This window comes from Scardinius erythrophthalmus (genome assembly GCF_964197995.2).
Source record: "Scardinius erythrophthalmus genome assembly, chromosome: 14".
Classification (NCBI taxonomy): domain Eukaryota; kingdom Metazoa; phylum Chordata; class Actinopteri; order Cypriniformes; family Leuciscidae; genus Scardinius; species Scardinius erythrophthalmus.
In genome coordinates this window covers 9,860,843-9,878,722 of record NC_138234.1, presented here as the reverse complement: position 1 = coordinate 9,878,722, position 17,880 = coordinate 9,860,843, and the positions used below count along the sequence as shown (strand labels likewise).

The 17,880-nt window shown below is 35.4% G+C and overlaps 1 protein-coding gene across 1 annotated transcript; it reads left to right on the top strand.

Moving 5' to 3' along the window:
• The first annotated feature begins 2,688 nt into the window (after positions 1–2,688).
• On the top strand, positions 2,689–17,019 carry LOC308701725 (protein sidekick homolog). The gene is made up of 7 exons (XM_081384146.1): positions 2,689–2,824; positions 5,052–5,384; positions 8,135–8,464; positions 12,298–12,627; positions 13,056–13,166; positions 13,291–13,331; positions 14,274–17,019. The coding sequence occupies exons 1-7, from the start codon at positions 2,755–2,757 to the stop codon at positions 14,364–14,366; spliced, it is 1,308 nt and encodes a 435-aa protein (XP_081240272.1). The 5' UTR covers positions 2,689–2,754; the 3' UTR covers positions 14,367–17,019.
• The last annotated feature ends 861 nt before the right edge of the window (positions 17,020–17,880 follow it).

Sequence of the window (17,880 nt, the reverse complement as noted above, 5' to 3'; positions counted from 1 at the left end):
ATGCATGAAGCTAATAAAATGTTTTTAAAATTAAAGTACAGTTAAAGGTATTTTTCAAGTGCAAATAATATATAAGTAGTAAACTATAAGTATAATGTTATGTTCACTTAAAGAAAACTTACAAGTATACTTGCAGTATAAACTACGAAACTAGTAGTTTACTGAGAGTACACATCAGTTTGTACTTTCATAAACTAAAAAAATGTACTACTTGTATTAAAATAGTAAACTACTAGTATACTTATAAGTTCACTTGTAGGACAGATGCATTACAAATGAGAAACCTAGTTTACTACTCTTACAAATACTAAAGTGGGCCAATTTAGTCCCAAGCAGTATTGAAATAGTACACAAGTTTACTACAAGTACACATTGATATTAGTATACTTACTACATAAAGTATACTTAAAAAATATACTTGAAAATTACTTAAGTATACTTCATAAAATGAACATGAAGACATGCACTTTTATGATGAAGAGATGCACTTTTATGATGGACAGATGCTCTTTTATGATTGAGAGATGCACTTTTATGATGGACAGATGCACTTTTATGATGGACAGATGCTCTTTTATGATGGAGAGATGCACTTTTATGATGAAGAGATGCACTTTTATAATGGATAGATGAACTTTTATGATGGATAGATGCACTTTTATGATGGATAGATGCACTTTTATGATGAAGAGATGCACTTTTATGATGGACAGATGCTCTTTTATGATGGATAGATGCACTTTTATGATGGACAGATGCTCTTTTATAATGGATAGATGCACTTTTATGATGGAGAGATGCACTTTTATGATGGAGAGATGCACTTTTATGATGAAGAGATGGACTTTTATAATGGACAGATGCACTTTTATAATGGATAGATGCACTTTTATGATGGATAGATGGACTTTTATGATGGATAGATGGACTTTTATGATGGAGAGATGGACTTTTATGATGGATAGATGCACTTTTATGATGGACAGATGCTCTTTTATAATGGATAGATGCACTTTTATGATGGACAGATGCTCTTTTATAATGGATAGATGCACTTTTATGATGGATAGATGCACTTTTATGATGTACAGATGCTCTTTTATAATGGATAGATGCACTTTTATAATGGATAGATGGACTTTTATGATGGAGAGATGGACTTTTATGATGGAGAGATGGACTTTTATGATGGAGAGATGGACTTTTATGATGGATAGATGCACTTTTATGATGGATAGATGCACTTTTATAATGGATAGATGCTCTTTTATAATGGATAGATGCACTTTTATGATGTACAGATGCTCTTTTATAATGGATAGATGCACTTTTATGATGGATAGATGCACTTTTATGATGGATAGATGCACTTTTATGATGGACAGATGCTCTTTTATAATGGATAGATGCACTTTTATGATGGATAGATGCACTTTTATAATGGACAGATGCTCTTTTATAATGGATAGATGCACTTTTATGATGGACAGATGCACTTTTATGATGGATATATGCACTTTTATGATGGATAGATGCACTTTTATAATGGATAGATGGACTTTTATGATGGATAGATGGACTTTTATGATGGAGAGATGGACTTTTATGATGGAGAGATGGACTTTTATGATGGATAGATGCACTTTTATGATGGAGAGATGGACTTTTATGATGGAGAGATGGACTTTTATGATGGAGAGATGGACTTTTATGATGGAGAGATGGACTTTTATGATGGAGAGATGGACTTTTATGATGGATAGATGCACTTTTATAATGGATAGATGCACTTTTATGATGGACAGATGCTCTTTTATAATGGAGATGCACTTTTATGATGGATAGATGGACTTTTATGATGGAGAGATGGACTTTTATGATGGAGAGATGGACTTTTATGATGGATAGATGCACTTTTATGATGGATAGATGCACTTTTATAATGGATAGATGCTCTTTTATAATGGATAGATGCACTTTTATGATGTACAGATGCTCTTTTATAATGGATAGATGCACTTTTATGATGGATAGATGCACTTTTATAATGGATAGATGCACTTTTATAATGGATAGACATTCCAATAATAGATTTTTACAGTGATTGATTCCTGCCGGTTCCATAATGAGACTGGCTGCACAAGTCTAATTTAAGGCTCTCATAAATAAATAGTATGGGTATATTATACATTTTCTGAGTCATCAGAGTGCCTTGAGTATTGAAGTTGTTGAGTTTTGTGTCCGTGGTGTTCTTTCATGCCACAGGGATAAAAGAAAGCATACAGTTTAGGCGGAAATTGTGGAAAAATGTGTGTTATTTTTGGTTTAAAGAAGTCATGTGACCTCTGTGTTTGTCAGACAGATTCAGTACTGGGCTTAAATGAAAGTCTAAAAGGTCCCCTTTCCAACGATACCAAGCACCATATTATAGAATATTGACAATATCCCTAGCATGAGCCTAAACCAGATATACACCAGATTTCAAAAACGGAATTAATCTTAGGGGGTTAGTAACTTCATGAGCTCAAAAAAGTGATTTCGCTACCACCGCTGCACTGCTATCGTGATTTTTCTAATACTAGGGGTGTATACCTTGCCAAAAAACAATGATAGCATTTGCCCCCCCGTTGATACCGATGGACCCCCCTGGCTCATGGACTATATATGGTATCCCTGAGGGGAAACCCCGTCGATCAAGCCGGAAGTGAAACTAACTGACACGCACTTCTGTGGGCCGACAGTGTAAATAAAGTGATGAAAAAAGTGGTGAAAATGAAGCTTCTCTATAGTTTGCTACTATTGCTCTGCTGTTTATTCGACCATGGTAAGATATTTAGACTTATATTACCAGAGCTCTTCCGGCTTACGATGAAACCGAAAGTTGTTCTGTTTTGTAACTCATAAATGATTAATATGTACAAATAACATATTATTATATAACTCGCGTTATATCCGACAGGCTTTCAACGTAGGAATTTCGCGTTCAGCGTTTTTGCTCAACCATGGCAATAGCCTACATTTGTTAAAATCTCACTTACTGCCTGCTATAAAAAACGAACGATGTTTGGAACTTGAAACTAAGATCAAGTGTTAGACGTTACGTGACTATCAAATCATGGCAAAAATATTGAAAAAGTCCGTGTACATAATCAAATCATGTGATTTGGTATGTCTAAATTTAGTAACCTGGCATAGCGTGAGTAATGGTGCGTTCAAGTCCTCCTGGGAAGTTCATACGTACGAAGTGGGAAGTCGTGCTTATAACGACATGTGCGTTCAAGTCACTTTCGTCAGAGCAAAATGTACTTTCTCTTAATTAATTACACACAAATACAGTAAGGTTCTTAAACTTTTGTTCTAGAAAATGAAGAATAAAGAAATGTGCATCAGGTGTACTTTGTATTTTTATGTTTTTAATTAATTTATGAAGCCACTGCCAACACATCGTTACATGTTGCATTGTTACATTATAATACTATCATATTCTGTGTTGGCGATTAGCTAACTGAGCTGTAAATAGAAAATCCTGACAATATCACAGCTAAATACCTTTACGCATTGTGTATTCCGCCATGTTAATCACTGACACGCACGCCCCCAACTCGTAAAGATCGGAGCTTAGAGAAAATCCCGAGCTCCCCACTGGTATTTACGACATTGTGGTGGCGTTCAAGTGCGTTCAACTCCTAAATACGATACGAGATGACTTGAACGCACCATAATGCTGCCTTCACGTGGAGTTCTCGTTCTCTCCTGAAGTACTCCCTGCTGCCAATTCAACGTTGATTCACTGGTTTGAATTTCAAGGTTGAATCAACGTTGAATTATGTTTCGATTTTGTAAAACTTTTTGCACTCGACTTTTTTTCGATTTTGTTGATATCGTGACGTTGTTTCACCGTTGATGTCAATCTTTCTTTCAATATGGGTGAATAAAGGTTGTATGTCGACGTTGAACCAATGTTGAATTATGCTTCGGTTTTAGGCTACAAATTGAATCAACGTTGATATCGTGACATTGTTTCACTGTCTTAACCTTTCATCATGGGAGAATACAATTGTACATTCAATTTCCACCTAGTTTGCACTTGGAACGTGACTCATGTTCCAACTGCAAACTAGGTGGAAATTGAATGTACAATTGTATTGACTGTATGCTGTCTGAATTTGTGACTAATTGCCTCAACGCATTCAAGTTTTGACTTGAGAGGGCATGCATGTAATATGTTCTAACTAATCACTTAACAGACGCCTTTGTCCAAACCGAGAACAACAGAAACAGTTAGACCAAACAAAAGAGCAACAGAAAGTGCTGTGCCAAGTTCCTATTAGTCGATTATGCTTTTGTTTTTTGTAATAAATATGCTTTTGTGTCTTTTATACACACAAACCTGTTTCAGCATATGTTGTTAGAAAAAAATATAGTATAGTAAAAATTAGTTTTTATGAAATTAAATAAAAATATATAGTTAGTTTTAAGGTGAATGTGACTTAACTAATAGGCTACAACATGTCCCTGGATCAACATTTCAATCAACCGATCAGATTTGAGGGATAGGTTTACATTTTATGTCAAGTTTAGGCTTAAAACCAGGATTGGTTGCGTCAACATTATTCACCATCATTTTAAGGATAAGTTATGCATATGTTTTCGTTTAGGGATAGGGTTAGGACAAAATTTTCATATAGGAATGTTGTTCCAGAATCAAAAAAATGTTATGCTTTACTTGGAAAAATCACAGTGACCTTAGTATTAATGGGTCGATTATTGATGATAAAGATGCATCTTTGGCCGTTTCTTGAAAATGACTCATACTCACCTGCTCTGGTTCAGTTATGAGTATTTCATATTCATAATTGCAAACATTCATAATGAAATAAGTTAGGCCTTAATGAATATGAAAATTCTTAGTAACATGAAATGCACCGATAGGAAAAGGGTGGTGGCAAACTGTCAATACATAAGCTCACCCTTTGCAGAATATGCTAGAATATGCACTTTATGAAAATGTTTTTGTTTTGTCTATAATGAACTGTTCATTTCTTCTTCAGGTTTTCCCTGCGTCGTTTCAGATGAAGTGTCGTTGTCAGTGATGGAGGGAGATTCAGTCACTTTAAACACTGATTTTGAATTAAAACAAGAAGAAGATATAAAATGGTATTTTAATGACATTTGCATTGCTCAAAACAGTGGAGATCAGAGTAAGATCTGTACAGATGTTCAGTGTGAAGATGCTACTGAGAGATTCAGAGACAGACTGGATCTGAACTGTCAGACCGGATCTCTTACAGTCACAAAAACCAGAACCACAGACTCTGGAGTTTATCAACAAGAGATCATCAGCAGCAGCATCCGTGAAAAGATCTTCATTGTTACTGTTCATGGTGAGTCATTGTTTAAAACCAAGTCTTGTACATTTAAAGGTAGGGTAGGCCATTTTGTATTCAACACTTTTTGTTGTTATACTGGTTGAAACTCTTTACATCACCTCAATCAATAATAGAAGTGGTCTTAATATTAAAACACATACATAGGCCTATATTTTCTGTGGAAGTCTCGGGGTACAAAAAATGTGTGTCCAATCATTGCATTGACCAGACCTGACTGTCAACATATTATGTATTTCTTCCATATCTCCATGTATCTGCTCCACAGACATCACACGTCTTCAGCTCGTTCTGTAAAGCTATGCAGAGTTGTAGACAGTCAGTCATCATCAAGAGCCACAAACAAACAGCGGTCACATTATACAGTTCCTCCTGAATCAAAACAAGCAGCTTATGCTACGTTCACACCATGACTTTATGATACGCGATCATAACTGATTATGAGATGGAAACCTGTGACGTTCTACCCGGAGCTGTTCTCTGATTGGCCACTGTGTTGATGCGCTTAACCATATATGTCTATGATTGGCTATTGTGTTGATGCACAACATATGTCTCTTATTGGCCATTGTGTTGACATGCTCAACATATAAGACTCTGATTGGCTATTGTGTTGATGAGCTCAACATATGTCTGTGATTGGCCTTTGTGTTGATGAGCTCAACATATGTCTGTGATTGGCCTTTGTGTTGATGAGCTCAACATATGTCTGCGATTGGCCTTTGTGTTGATGGGCTCAACATATATGTCTCTGATTGGTCATTGTGTTGACATGCTCAACATATGTCTCTGATTGGCCATTGTGTTGACATGCTCAACATATAAGACTCTGATTGGCTATTGTGTTGATGAGCTCAACATATGTCTGTGATTGGCCTTTGTGTTGATGAGCTCAACATATGTCTGTGATTGGCCTTTGTGTTGATGAGCTCAACATATGTCTGCGATTGGCCTTTGTGTTGATGGGCTCAACATATATGTCTCTGATTGGTCATTGTGTTGACATGCTCAACATATGTCTCTGATTGGCCATTGTGTTGACATGCTCAACATATAAGACTCTGATTGGCTATTGTGTTGATGAGCTCAACATATGTCTGTGATTGGCCTTTGTGTTGATGAGCTCAACATATGTCTGTGATTGGCCTTTGTGTTGATGGGATCAACATATATGTCTCTGATTGGTCATTGTGTTGATGTGCTCAACATATGTCTCTGATTGGCTATTGTGTTGATGCACTCAAGATATGTCTGTTATTGGCTATTGTGTTGATGCACAAAATATACGTCTCTGATTGGCCATTGTGTTGACGCGCTCAACATATACGCCTCTGATTGGCCACTGTGTTGATGCGCTCAACATATAAGACTCTGATTGGCTATTGTGTTGATGCGCTCAACATATATGTCTGTGATTGGCCTTTGTGTTGATGGGCTCAACATATCTGTGATTGGCCATCGTGTTGACATGATCAACTTATACGCCTCTGATTGGCCATTGTGTTGATGTGCTCAACATATGTGTGTGAATGGCCATTGTGTTGACACACTCAACATATACGTCTCTGTATATATGTCTTTCAACATATTTTCTCGACATATGTCTCTCAACATATGTGTTTGTGATTGAAAACAATGATCAACAATGACATCTTTGATGCTCTTTACTGAGAGCTTACATAGATGCACACGGGAGCGTTTAAAATCGCAGATATATCCTCTGATCTGCTGATAGACCTCACTTGTGTGTATCTGCATAAGCACTCGATGAAAAGTGTAAAAGTCATGTTTTTGAAGCGCGGATAATTGTAGCCAATCAAAGACATGTATGTTGAGCGCGACAACACAATGGCTAATCAGAGACGTATATGTTGAGCATGTCAAAACAATGGCCAATCAGTCAAGTCAAGTCATCTTCATTTATATAGCGCTTTTAACAATGTAGATTGCCTCAAAGCAGCTTTACAGAGATAAGCGTATAATTTAAGGTAACAGAGATTGTTTCGGCTTTACAGCAGAGTTAAGTTATTTCCATCTAAAGTTAGTTTTGATTGATTTGCTTCCGTCGCAATGATCATTTGTTATTAAATTAGGGGCCGCTAAGACGACACCATTCCCTCTACACAGACTTTAAACGGATCAGATCAGAGAAGCATATGTTGAGCACGTCAAGAAATTGGCCAATCAGAGACGTATATGTTGAGTGCGTCAACAAATTGGCCAATCAGAGACGTATATGTTTGAGCATGTCAACACAATGGCCAATCAGAGGTGTTTAAGAATCCGTTCAACAGCGCTCAAAATGCTAGAGGGAAATGCTGGTATCGTGACATTTTTTAAATTCAGTACAAAAGTTGGCTCTTTTGACAACTCTACTTTATAAAAAATGTTGTCAGTCCCCAACACAATAATATAAAAAGTGAAAACATTTTATGGATAACATTCATCTATTAAATATTCATAATGGGTAATATTTCTTATGAATTTCAGTATGAAAATGCTGGTTGTGTGAATTCTCAGGTGGGGCAAAATATGAATCAGGATGTTTGTTTGATGTTCATAAGGTTGGATAAGAGCGCCTATGAGCCTCAAGTATGTTTGTCTGAATAGTGAGTGTGTAAATCACTGTTGTTCTTCTGCTGTTTCTTTCCATGTGATATTATGAATCAAGACATAATTCTATACTCACAAACTGAAAAAAAAAAAAAAATGTTTGGTTCATAATGAACTGTTGATTTCTTCTTCAGGTGCGTCTGGTGCTGATACAGATGGAGTGTCAGTGATGGAGGAAGATTCAGTCACTCTACACACTGGTGTTCAAACAAACCAACAAGACAGAATTAGATGGTATTATAATGACATCCGCATCGCTCAAATCAATAGAGATCAGAGTAAGATCTGTACAGATGTTCAATGTAATAAAGGAACTGAGAGATTCAGAGACAGACTGAAGCTGGATCATCAGACTGGATCTCTGACCATCATGAACATCAAAGACACAGATGCTGGAGTTTATCAACTACAGATCAGCAGTGGCAGCAGCGACACTGAAAAGACCTTCAGTGTTTCTTTATATGGTGAGTCATTATGTTTTAAAGCAAATCGTGTACATTTAAATCACATCCCAATTTTGCTAACATTCAGAGGTGTATTTCTCTGTACCTGTTGTAAGGGAAACGAACGGAAATGACTCGTCCAGCGTTCACTTGAACGGGCCGTAACTATCAGCTCTACAGTGGATATACTGTAAATATCAAAACTATAGTGAAAAACACTATTTATTAGCACGGTAACATAGATCAGCAGTTTAAGACATTAAATTTGTAAAACTGTACCACAAGAGCACTTCTCTTTTCTATTCGCTTCACTTCTCTATTCTAACAGATAAAACTAATATCTCTCTCTCTCTCTCTCACACACACACACACACACACACACACACACACATTCATGAGAGTTGCAGAAAGAAAGTGAGGAAAGAATGAGTTGAAAGAGTGAGATGATGAAATCGCAACTTCTAGCAATATTTAAACTCAAGACATAACCTGAACGAACCATCGATCATTACTTTATCCCTTCTATCATTTCTTATGCGGGGTTATTACATTTATATCAAAATACCAGTTCAGCTAAGAGTCTGGAGGCTGGAGGTTTGTCTTTGGGGATTTGTCGGCGTCCTTTAAAAGGGGGTTTGTTGATTGGCTGGTGGTCTCCTCGTGTCTGGATTGATGTCTTGGGCGGCCAATCACGTGGTGTGTTGGCGGATGTATGGAAAGTCTTTGAAGTGGGAAGTAGGCTTTGCTGTAGAATCGTTGACCGAAGCTTCACAGCAAAACTTAACTTAGTTTCTTTTCTTTTCAGCTGAGAGTCTTGGTTCTAACTAAAAGAAATAAAAGTAAGACCAGGGTAGTTAGATGGCTTGGAATAAATAATTTAACCCATGTTCTTCTGATCTTGATCTGCAGTCTTTTGCCTGCTCGCCTACATGTCTGGTCTGAATCATCGTCTGTATGCCTACTCCAAATCTGTTTGTCGACTCTAATGCTTTGTTCGTCTCCTAAGATATTATACTCGAATGTTTGTCCAGCCTCCTGGATGAGTTCTGACCACACTGTCTTTAGTTCAGAGGTGGCTGTTTCTTCCCCTCTAATCGCAAATCATGAGTTATCTGTGGTCTCTTACCTTCCAGCTCTAGCAGAAAGTACAGAGAGTAAAGTTTAGTCATGATTTCTTATAATGATACAATATGTTTTACACTGATTTCATTCAAGCCATCATCTGAATTATGAGCATACAATCATATGATAGGAAACAAGAAACATTTTCAGTCAACCATCTAATAGCTATAACGACTGCATGACTTATGTGATCTAAGCATAATAGTCACATAAATGGATTGTAGACATGATATAGAATTATGTAGTTGAACGATGTCTGTCAAGCATTGTTTTGGGATGATTTATGTATTTTGATATTGTAAGATATCAGTCTCTGTGGTTTTAAGAGATTTTACCCTGGGGTCGATTTCACCCTGTTAAGAGGCAGGTCTGCTTTGTATATCTGTCTTGGGATCAAACACCCTCTGCCGTTTTATTGGTGGGGCTCAAGCTGTGCCATCTCCGAACCAATCCGTCTTTTACAAACTACCTGTGGCCCTAGATTGTTGATTTGGGTTCCTGCATGTTGATCCGGAGTATCTATTACATTCTGCATCTTGATTAGTTTGAAAGATTCATTTAGGTCTGGTTCATTCTCAAATTCTTCACTGTATATGAATTCATATACAGTAGCCTATATTAATTTCTTGGAAGTGGAATTTGTAGATTTAAATAAATTACTATGTGCATGTATGGGGTGCCGTTTGTAAAGCGGCTCACGCTGAAAATAACTGCAACATTTTGTCACATTTAGCTTCAAACATCATTTAAAAAACTGGTATGAATTTTTGACTGTCACTTTTTAGCACATTTACAACAATATTTGTCAACTTAGAGATATTTTAAATAGTTAAATCTAAATATTAAATGTTACACCTAAATGTTAAATCTAAATCTAAATGTTAAATCTAAATCTAAATGTTAAATCTAAATCTAAATGTTAAATCTAAATCTAAATCTAAATGTTACATCTAAATCTAAATGTTAAATCTAAATATTAAATCTAAATCTAAATGTTAAATCTAAATGTTAAATCTAAATCTAAATGTTAAATCTAAATATTAAATCTAAATCTAAATGTTAAATCTAAATGTTAAATCTAAATGTTAAATCTAAATGTTAAATCTAAATGTTAAATCTAAATCTAAATGTTAAATCTAAATCTAAATCTAAATGTTGAATCTAAATGTTAAATCTAAATCTAAATCTAAATGTTGAATCTAAATCCAGTTACTGGCATTTTGAATTTGCATATTAGTTAAATATTTAGTTTCACCCGAAACATTTAGATTCAACATTTAGATTTAGATTTAGATTTAACATTTAGATTCAACATTTAGATTTAGATTTATGTAGTGGCAAAAACAATGTTGGGTTTTTCCTGTAACCCCCTGTTATTGTTTCTAACCACCTGGAGAATGCGAGAACAGGGTCAGACTCACAGCCCAAATCCAAGAAAATCCAAGAGTGTTGTTGTTGAATGTTTGTCGATATTTATTGCAAATAAAAATAAAGTACAAAACAAAAATGAAAACTTCCTTTGTAGCGCTTGGAGTTCAGCTTTCTCCTACAGGCCAAGCTCCCGTAACACAGATCCAGGCCGAGGTCAAAGACTGTATCTGCTGGCACGCCTTCTCCTTCTGTGTCCCCTTCTGCGCTACATGCTCCAACTTATAGGACAGCGCCCTCTCTGGCTGTAGAAGGTGTACCACTCAAATGCAATAGAAAAGACAATTATAAGCAAATTATGAAACCAAAAATAAACTCAAATGCGGCTCCTACAATTTAGATTTAACATTTAGATTTAGATTTAAGATTTAGATTTAGATTTAACATTTAGATTTAGATTTAGATTTAACATTTAGATTTAGATTTAGATTTAACATTTAGATTTAGATTTAGATTTAACATTTAGATTTAACATTTAGATTTAACATTTAGATTTAGATTTAGATTTAACATTTAAATTTAGATTTAGCATTTAGATTTAACATTTAACATTTAGGTATAACATTTAATATTTAGATTTAACTATTTAAAATATCTTTAAGTTGACAAATATAGTTGTTAATGTGCTAAAAAGTGACCGTCAAAAATTCATACCAGTTTTTTAAACATTGTTTGAAGCTAAATGTGACAAAATGTTGCTGTTATTTTCAGCGTGAACCACTTTACAAACGGCGCCCCATATGCATGTTGCAAAGATATCCCATGCACTATTATAATTTAATTAAAATAGTACTAGATCAGCATTATATAGAATTATTGTTTCTATCTATCTAAATAATAATGTCATGATGGCATTTTAATTTTTTGTTATTTTAAAAAGGTACTTCAAGATGTCATGCCATCTGTCATGTGTGGACATAATCGGTAGAAATCCCTATTGTAATACAAGCTTCACTGACTTCATCATCATCTTGCTTGTTCTGAATCAGATTTGAAGTAATTAGTATCTCCCTACTTTTAGTCTTTTTATTGGATACTTTTTTACTCTTAGTCAAGTAATTAATAACATTATAATTTTTGCTTCTACTTGAGTAATTACTTCTATAAGTACCTTTACTTGAGTACAGATTTTGGTTCCCATACCTGCCTCTTATGTTTATAAGCATCAAATGTGTATAAATGATGCTTTTCAGACTGAAAGTCAAGAAAGCATGTTTTATCGCTTTCATATCCACATTTCTCTCATGTTTTTGTCTTTTCCCTCAAATCAAGATCCTCCAATTATCTGTTGGTTTGTGTTTCAGCTGTTTCTGCTGCTGAACAAGATACAATGAAGAGAAAGTCAGTGATGGAAGGAGAATCTGTTATTTTATTTACTGGTGTAATAAGAAAACTGAATGATTCAATAACATGGTATTTTAATGAGATTCTCATCACTGAAATCACTGGAGATCAGAGTAAGATCTGCACAGATGTTCAGTGTAAAGAGAGATTCAGAGACAGACTGAAGCTGGATCATCAGACTGGATCTCTGATCATCACAAACACCAGAAACACAGACTCTGGAGAATATACACTACAGATCAACAACAGCAGATTCAGCATCATTAGGAGCTTCAGTGTTTCTGTCACTGGTGAGTCTCATTTTTGTCATTTAGTGCATTTTCACTTGAGCAGTTTCAAAATACAGTTTACCATATTAAAATCAAAACAGTAAATTATTTAATTGTGGCCTGTTTAAAAAAAAGTGAGTTTTGAATGTGTATCAAAACATAATTGAGATAATTTAATTTTGCGTTATGAATTTTACATTTCTCAAGTCTATTATATAGGAATAAGAAAAATGCATATCATCAGTCAGTTTTCCTGTAAACTTTGTTTCCTGTTGAGCTCACAGGGCTGATGCTGTTTTAACTGCTGTTGTTGATAAAAAACACCAGATTTTTCAAATAAACTATTTATCAAACCACTACTAAAAGCATAAAGTTGTAAATGTCAGTCAGAAGTATTGGTAGAGTTGATTATCAGTTAATCTCTAGTAATAATGTGTGTCTGTCTTTAGTTCCTCCAGATGCAGGTTCGTCTTCAGCTGCTAGAATAGGAATAATTGCTGCTGTTGTTCTGGTCGTGGCTGCTGCTGCTGTGATTTACTGTCTCCACAAAAGACAAAAAGGCAAGTATTACATACAGCTGATTGTTCAAAATATAAGATATTTATTGCACAAAAAGAATCTTTAAAAATATGGATAGTATGTATTTTTATTCTAAATGACCAAAGTAAGAGTTTGTTGTTATAGATCTAACAGGAAACAGGACACAGCGAGATGATCATCATCAGGTGAGATACTGTGAGCTCTGAATCTGTCTGCAAAACACTGTGAATTTACTACCGATTCAGATCTGTGAGAACTGTTAAGCCCACAATGACATGATTTCGATCACAATCAGGCCAAAGCAAAGTTCGTTTCAGGGCTTCAAGGCAGCTTCTCAAAGTAAACTTTCCGGCTTCTCTGTGCCGATTACATTATATGTAGGTGTGCCTCTGTCTTCTTTAAAGTGGAAATCTCCTTTTTTATTTCATCTGTTCAGTCCATCATGGTCAGACATCTGCAAAATACAACATGAACACACTGGAGAGCGGCTTTAAAATCTAATTCTAATCGGAAGAGATACTGACATGTTTAAAACTGTTAAGTTCTGCTTTAAAGCACTACATTTGTATAAAGTGCGATATAATAAACATGACATGAGTTTACTGGAGTGTTGATCTGGTGCAAACATTTCCACTTCACTATGATCAGATCTTTCTTAACTGCCGTTTTCTCACCGCTGTCGACAGGAGCATCTTCAAGTGTAACTGTTGTCATTTTTGTTGTATTTATTTTGTTATCGAGAGGAAAGTGCACAGCACATATTTACACATTCATCTGAACGTCTCTCACAGCAGTGTGAAAGGATGTTCACTAACAGTATATATCGCTGGTCATGTATTTCAAGTGAAGGACAAGTGAAGAATAGAAAATAACTTCTGTTTGTCAGGGCCTAAGGTAGTGTGTGCGTGTGTGTGTCTTTGTGTGTGGTTTTATACAGAATTTAACACTAATAATAACTGACTTATTTAAGAGAGTGCTGCTCTTGTACTGTTTGACTTCAGAATGACGAACAGGGTCTTTACATTCAACAAACATCAGAGAGAAAAACACTTTTCTGTGTTTGTGTGACTGAATCATCAATCCTGATCATTTGCTTTGCCTTCTGTGAATCTGCTTCTTTCTTTCAGGAGAATCATGATGCAGAAGCAGTGCCCCTTAATCAGAGGACTGAGACCTCACCGATGGAGGATGATAATGGGACATCTCCTAATGAGACTTGACACTTCTGGGATTTCACAGTAACATTATTATTTCAAATGTTTCACTGACAGGGAACATGAAGAAGTGGAAAAAGATCAGGGAAAAAAGAAAGTGATAGAAGATCAGCTTATATTCTCATCGCTCGTAGAGAAATGGTGTCAGGATACTAAAATACTAGTAGTCTGTACCGATAACGGTGACTTGACGTTTGTAGTTGAAACAAAGCAACCCATCTCCAGCAGAGTGCTTGAGGATTTCCAGTGCGCAATAGTGGAGGGATTATGAAGGCAACTGTCACTCGGTAACTTGCATTAACTGGATTTAATCTGTACTACTACTGATACTGTAGAATGACTGTTAATGTTCCAAGGATATAGATTATGGTTGTAATACATTTTATAATAGAATTAAGTCTGTAAGAGATAAATTTACTATTAGTGTTCAGAGAAAAATCAAACATAAGAATGTTTTACCATGGTTCAATGAGAATTTATGGAAGTTGATGAAGAATAGGGATTCATTATTAAAGAAAGCTATTAAGACTGGAAGAGACACTGATAGGCTTTGTTATAAAGGTCTGCGAAACAAAGTTATTCGAGAGCTGAGAGTAGCCAAATCCAACTATTATCTTCATCTAATGAATGAGGCTGAAGGTAATGGTAAGCTAATTTGGAAAAACATAAATTCTCTTTTACGAAAGGAACCAAATCTTATAGGTGATATTAAACTTAAAGTTAAGGGAAAGCTAATTGAAGATGATTGTGCCATTGCTACTATTTTTAATAATTTTTTTATTGACTCCGTTAAAGAATTAGGGGATACATTTTCAAGAAGGGAAATAAATATTAGTCCAATTGAGGATGTATGTAAAAGTTTTAATCTAATTAAGACAAATGAAACGCAAGTTAACAAAGTTATTAGCTCATTGAAAAATTCAAAATGTAAAGATGCTTATGATTTGGATACTATGTTTGTTAAAACTCACAAAGATAGTTTAACCCCGGTTATCACTCATTTAATTAATTTGTCATTTGAAGGTAGTGTTTTTCCTACTGCATGGAAAAAAGCAATTGTTACTCCTATTTTTAAATCTGGAGACCATTATCAAGTTAGTAACTACAGACCCATAAGCATACTGCCAGTACTCTCAAAGGTTGCAGAGAAGATCGTTTTTGAACAGCTGACATCCCATCTTAATACCATTGAGGCTGGCCTACATTGTATGCAGTTTGGTTTCAGAGTAAATCATTCTACCGAAACAGCTACTTTACATTTAATAGAGCAAATAAAATCGAAAGTTGACAAAGGAGGATTTGTTGGGGCTATATTTTTAGATCTACGTAAAGCCTTTGATACCGTTAATCATACAGTTCTCCTTTCTAAGTTGTCTACATTTCAATTTTCACCTGAAGCTTTAGCATGGGTATCTTCATACTTATTAAATAGACAACAATGTGTAAAAATTAAAGGGGTTAAGTCCTGTGATTTGCTTTATACAATGGGTGTACCACAAGGATCAGTACTAGGCCCTTTACTATTTAGTTTGTATATCAATGATCTTCCGCAACAGTGTGAAGGGATACAAGCACAAATGTATGCTGATGACACCGTTATTTTTACACATGCGAAGACAGCAGAACTAGCAGCTGAAAAGTTGAATGCTGCTACAGAAAAGATTACACAGTGGCTGGAACAGTCATGTCTTAGCTTAAACATCAGTAAAACAAAAGGAATTTTTTTCTCTAAAACAAACGTTAAATCTCCTGATGTTGATATATATATTAATGGTGAAAAGATAGAAATAGTAAATGAGCTCAATTATCTTGGTATAATATTAGACTCAAATCTCAGATTTAAAAAACATGTAAAGAAAATGGTGAGGAATATTAAACATAATATGGCAAACTTTAGACAAATTAGACCATGTCTTTCTTTTGATGTAGCTAAGGCTTTTATGCATGCTACAATCTTCTCTCATATGTCTTATTGTTTGACATGTTGGGATCAAGCTGGTGAAACTGTTATTAAACCCTTAAAATCTTTATATAAACAGACATTAAAAATTTTAGCTAAAAAACCTAACCATTTTCATTCTTGTAGGATCATAGGGAAATATAATTTTTTTGACTTTGACAATTTTAGACTTTATTCAAGTCTGTGTATGGTTCATAAAATCTTAAACGGTCTGGCACCTTCTGTATTATGTGATTTTATTCATCATCGCTGTGAAACCTCTGTAAGATCTACCAGACTATCACTTATGAGTAATTGTGTGGTTCCCTTTCGTCGTTCTGCATTTGGGCTATCATCTTTCACAGTGAAAGCCACTAACCAGTGGAATGCTCTACCAGAGGACATAAAAGGGTGTAGAGCTCATGGCCCTTTTAAATTGAAGTTAAAATCATTTTTAAAATTGAACCAATCATGTAACCATTGAGATTGTTGTAGTTAAATTAATTTGACTGATTTATTTATTTATGTTTTAATGGCCCTGACAGTACGTGTGTATGTATGTATTTATTTATTGTATGTGAATATAGGTATTGTCTGTGTAATGTTGTGTTAGCGTTGACCTGCCTGGGGGACTACGGATGAAAAATAGCCTTTGGCTAAATCCGGTACAATACATGAAATGTAAATTTTATGTTAAAAATTGTGCATGGTCCCTTTATAAAAAAAAAAAAAAAAAAAAAAAAAAAAAAATTGTTACATCTTTAGAATATTAGGATTTGCATCTTGACAACATTCATGTTGAAAACACCAGTTGTTGACTTGTGAATGCTGGTGTCTAAACACCTTAATTAGCCACTTGGTAACCTCTAAACTGGTGTTTTTTTGGTTTGGTTTGGTTTATGGTGTTGCATTTTTCTGGTTAAAAAAAAATGTTTAAGGCTCAGATCCAGCAAGAGTTGATCCATGCAATATCACCATTGTGTTCTTGATCAAACTGTGAATCTCAGGAACTTGGTTAATCCTTTTCATCCTCAATGGGACATAAGGCCACTATCATCTGCTTCCACCTATCTCTATCCATGACCACATGGTGTGCCTCGCCCCAGGTGAGAGGGGCATTTCTGCCAGCTCTGATGTCATGGTGTCCATCTTTCGGGATGCGGTCTTAATACTCTACTACTCGGACTGTACCTTGTCGTTGGTGTAGTAGCTTGCGTGCCTCTGCGACCCCAAAGGCTGTATCGGTGGGAGCTATCGCTTCCAGCAGGTTCAACCATACCGGGAAGGCTTTGTGGGTAGAGGCCTGACAAAAACAGTCCACACGCCCTCCACGTAGGGCTAACAACTCCAACCCTGTAAAAACGAAATCTTATGGACATGAATGAGCTGCCAAGAATCTCAGGAACTGAACTTGTTAAAACTGCACTGAAAGACACTGTGGATTGAAGCCACTACAAAATGACATATGTGATTTTGTTCATATATTTTTATATTTCATAACTGTTACTGCCTGCTGCACGCCTTTGAGTGGATTAACACATCTGAGTGGTGTTTTAAGCTCATTTCACCAATGCATATTTG

Bases quoted from the DNA above. Each gene is read 5' to 3' on its own strand.
- LOC308701725 (XM_081384146.1), top strand. From the start codon at position 2,755: ATGAAAAAAGTGGTGAAAATGAAGCTTCTCTATAGTTTGCTACTATTG. The intron at 2,825-5,051 runs GTAAGATATTTA...TTTCTTCTTCAG, and splicing joins CTGCTGTTTATTCGACCATG to GTTTTCCCTGCGTCGTTTCA. The intron at 13,332-14,273 runs GTGAGATACTGT...TCTTTCTTTCAG, and splicing joins AGCGAGATGATCATCATCAG to GAGAATCATGATGCAGAAGC.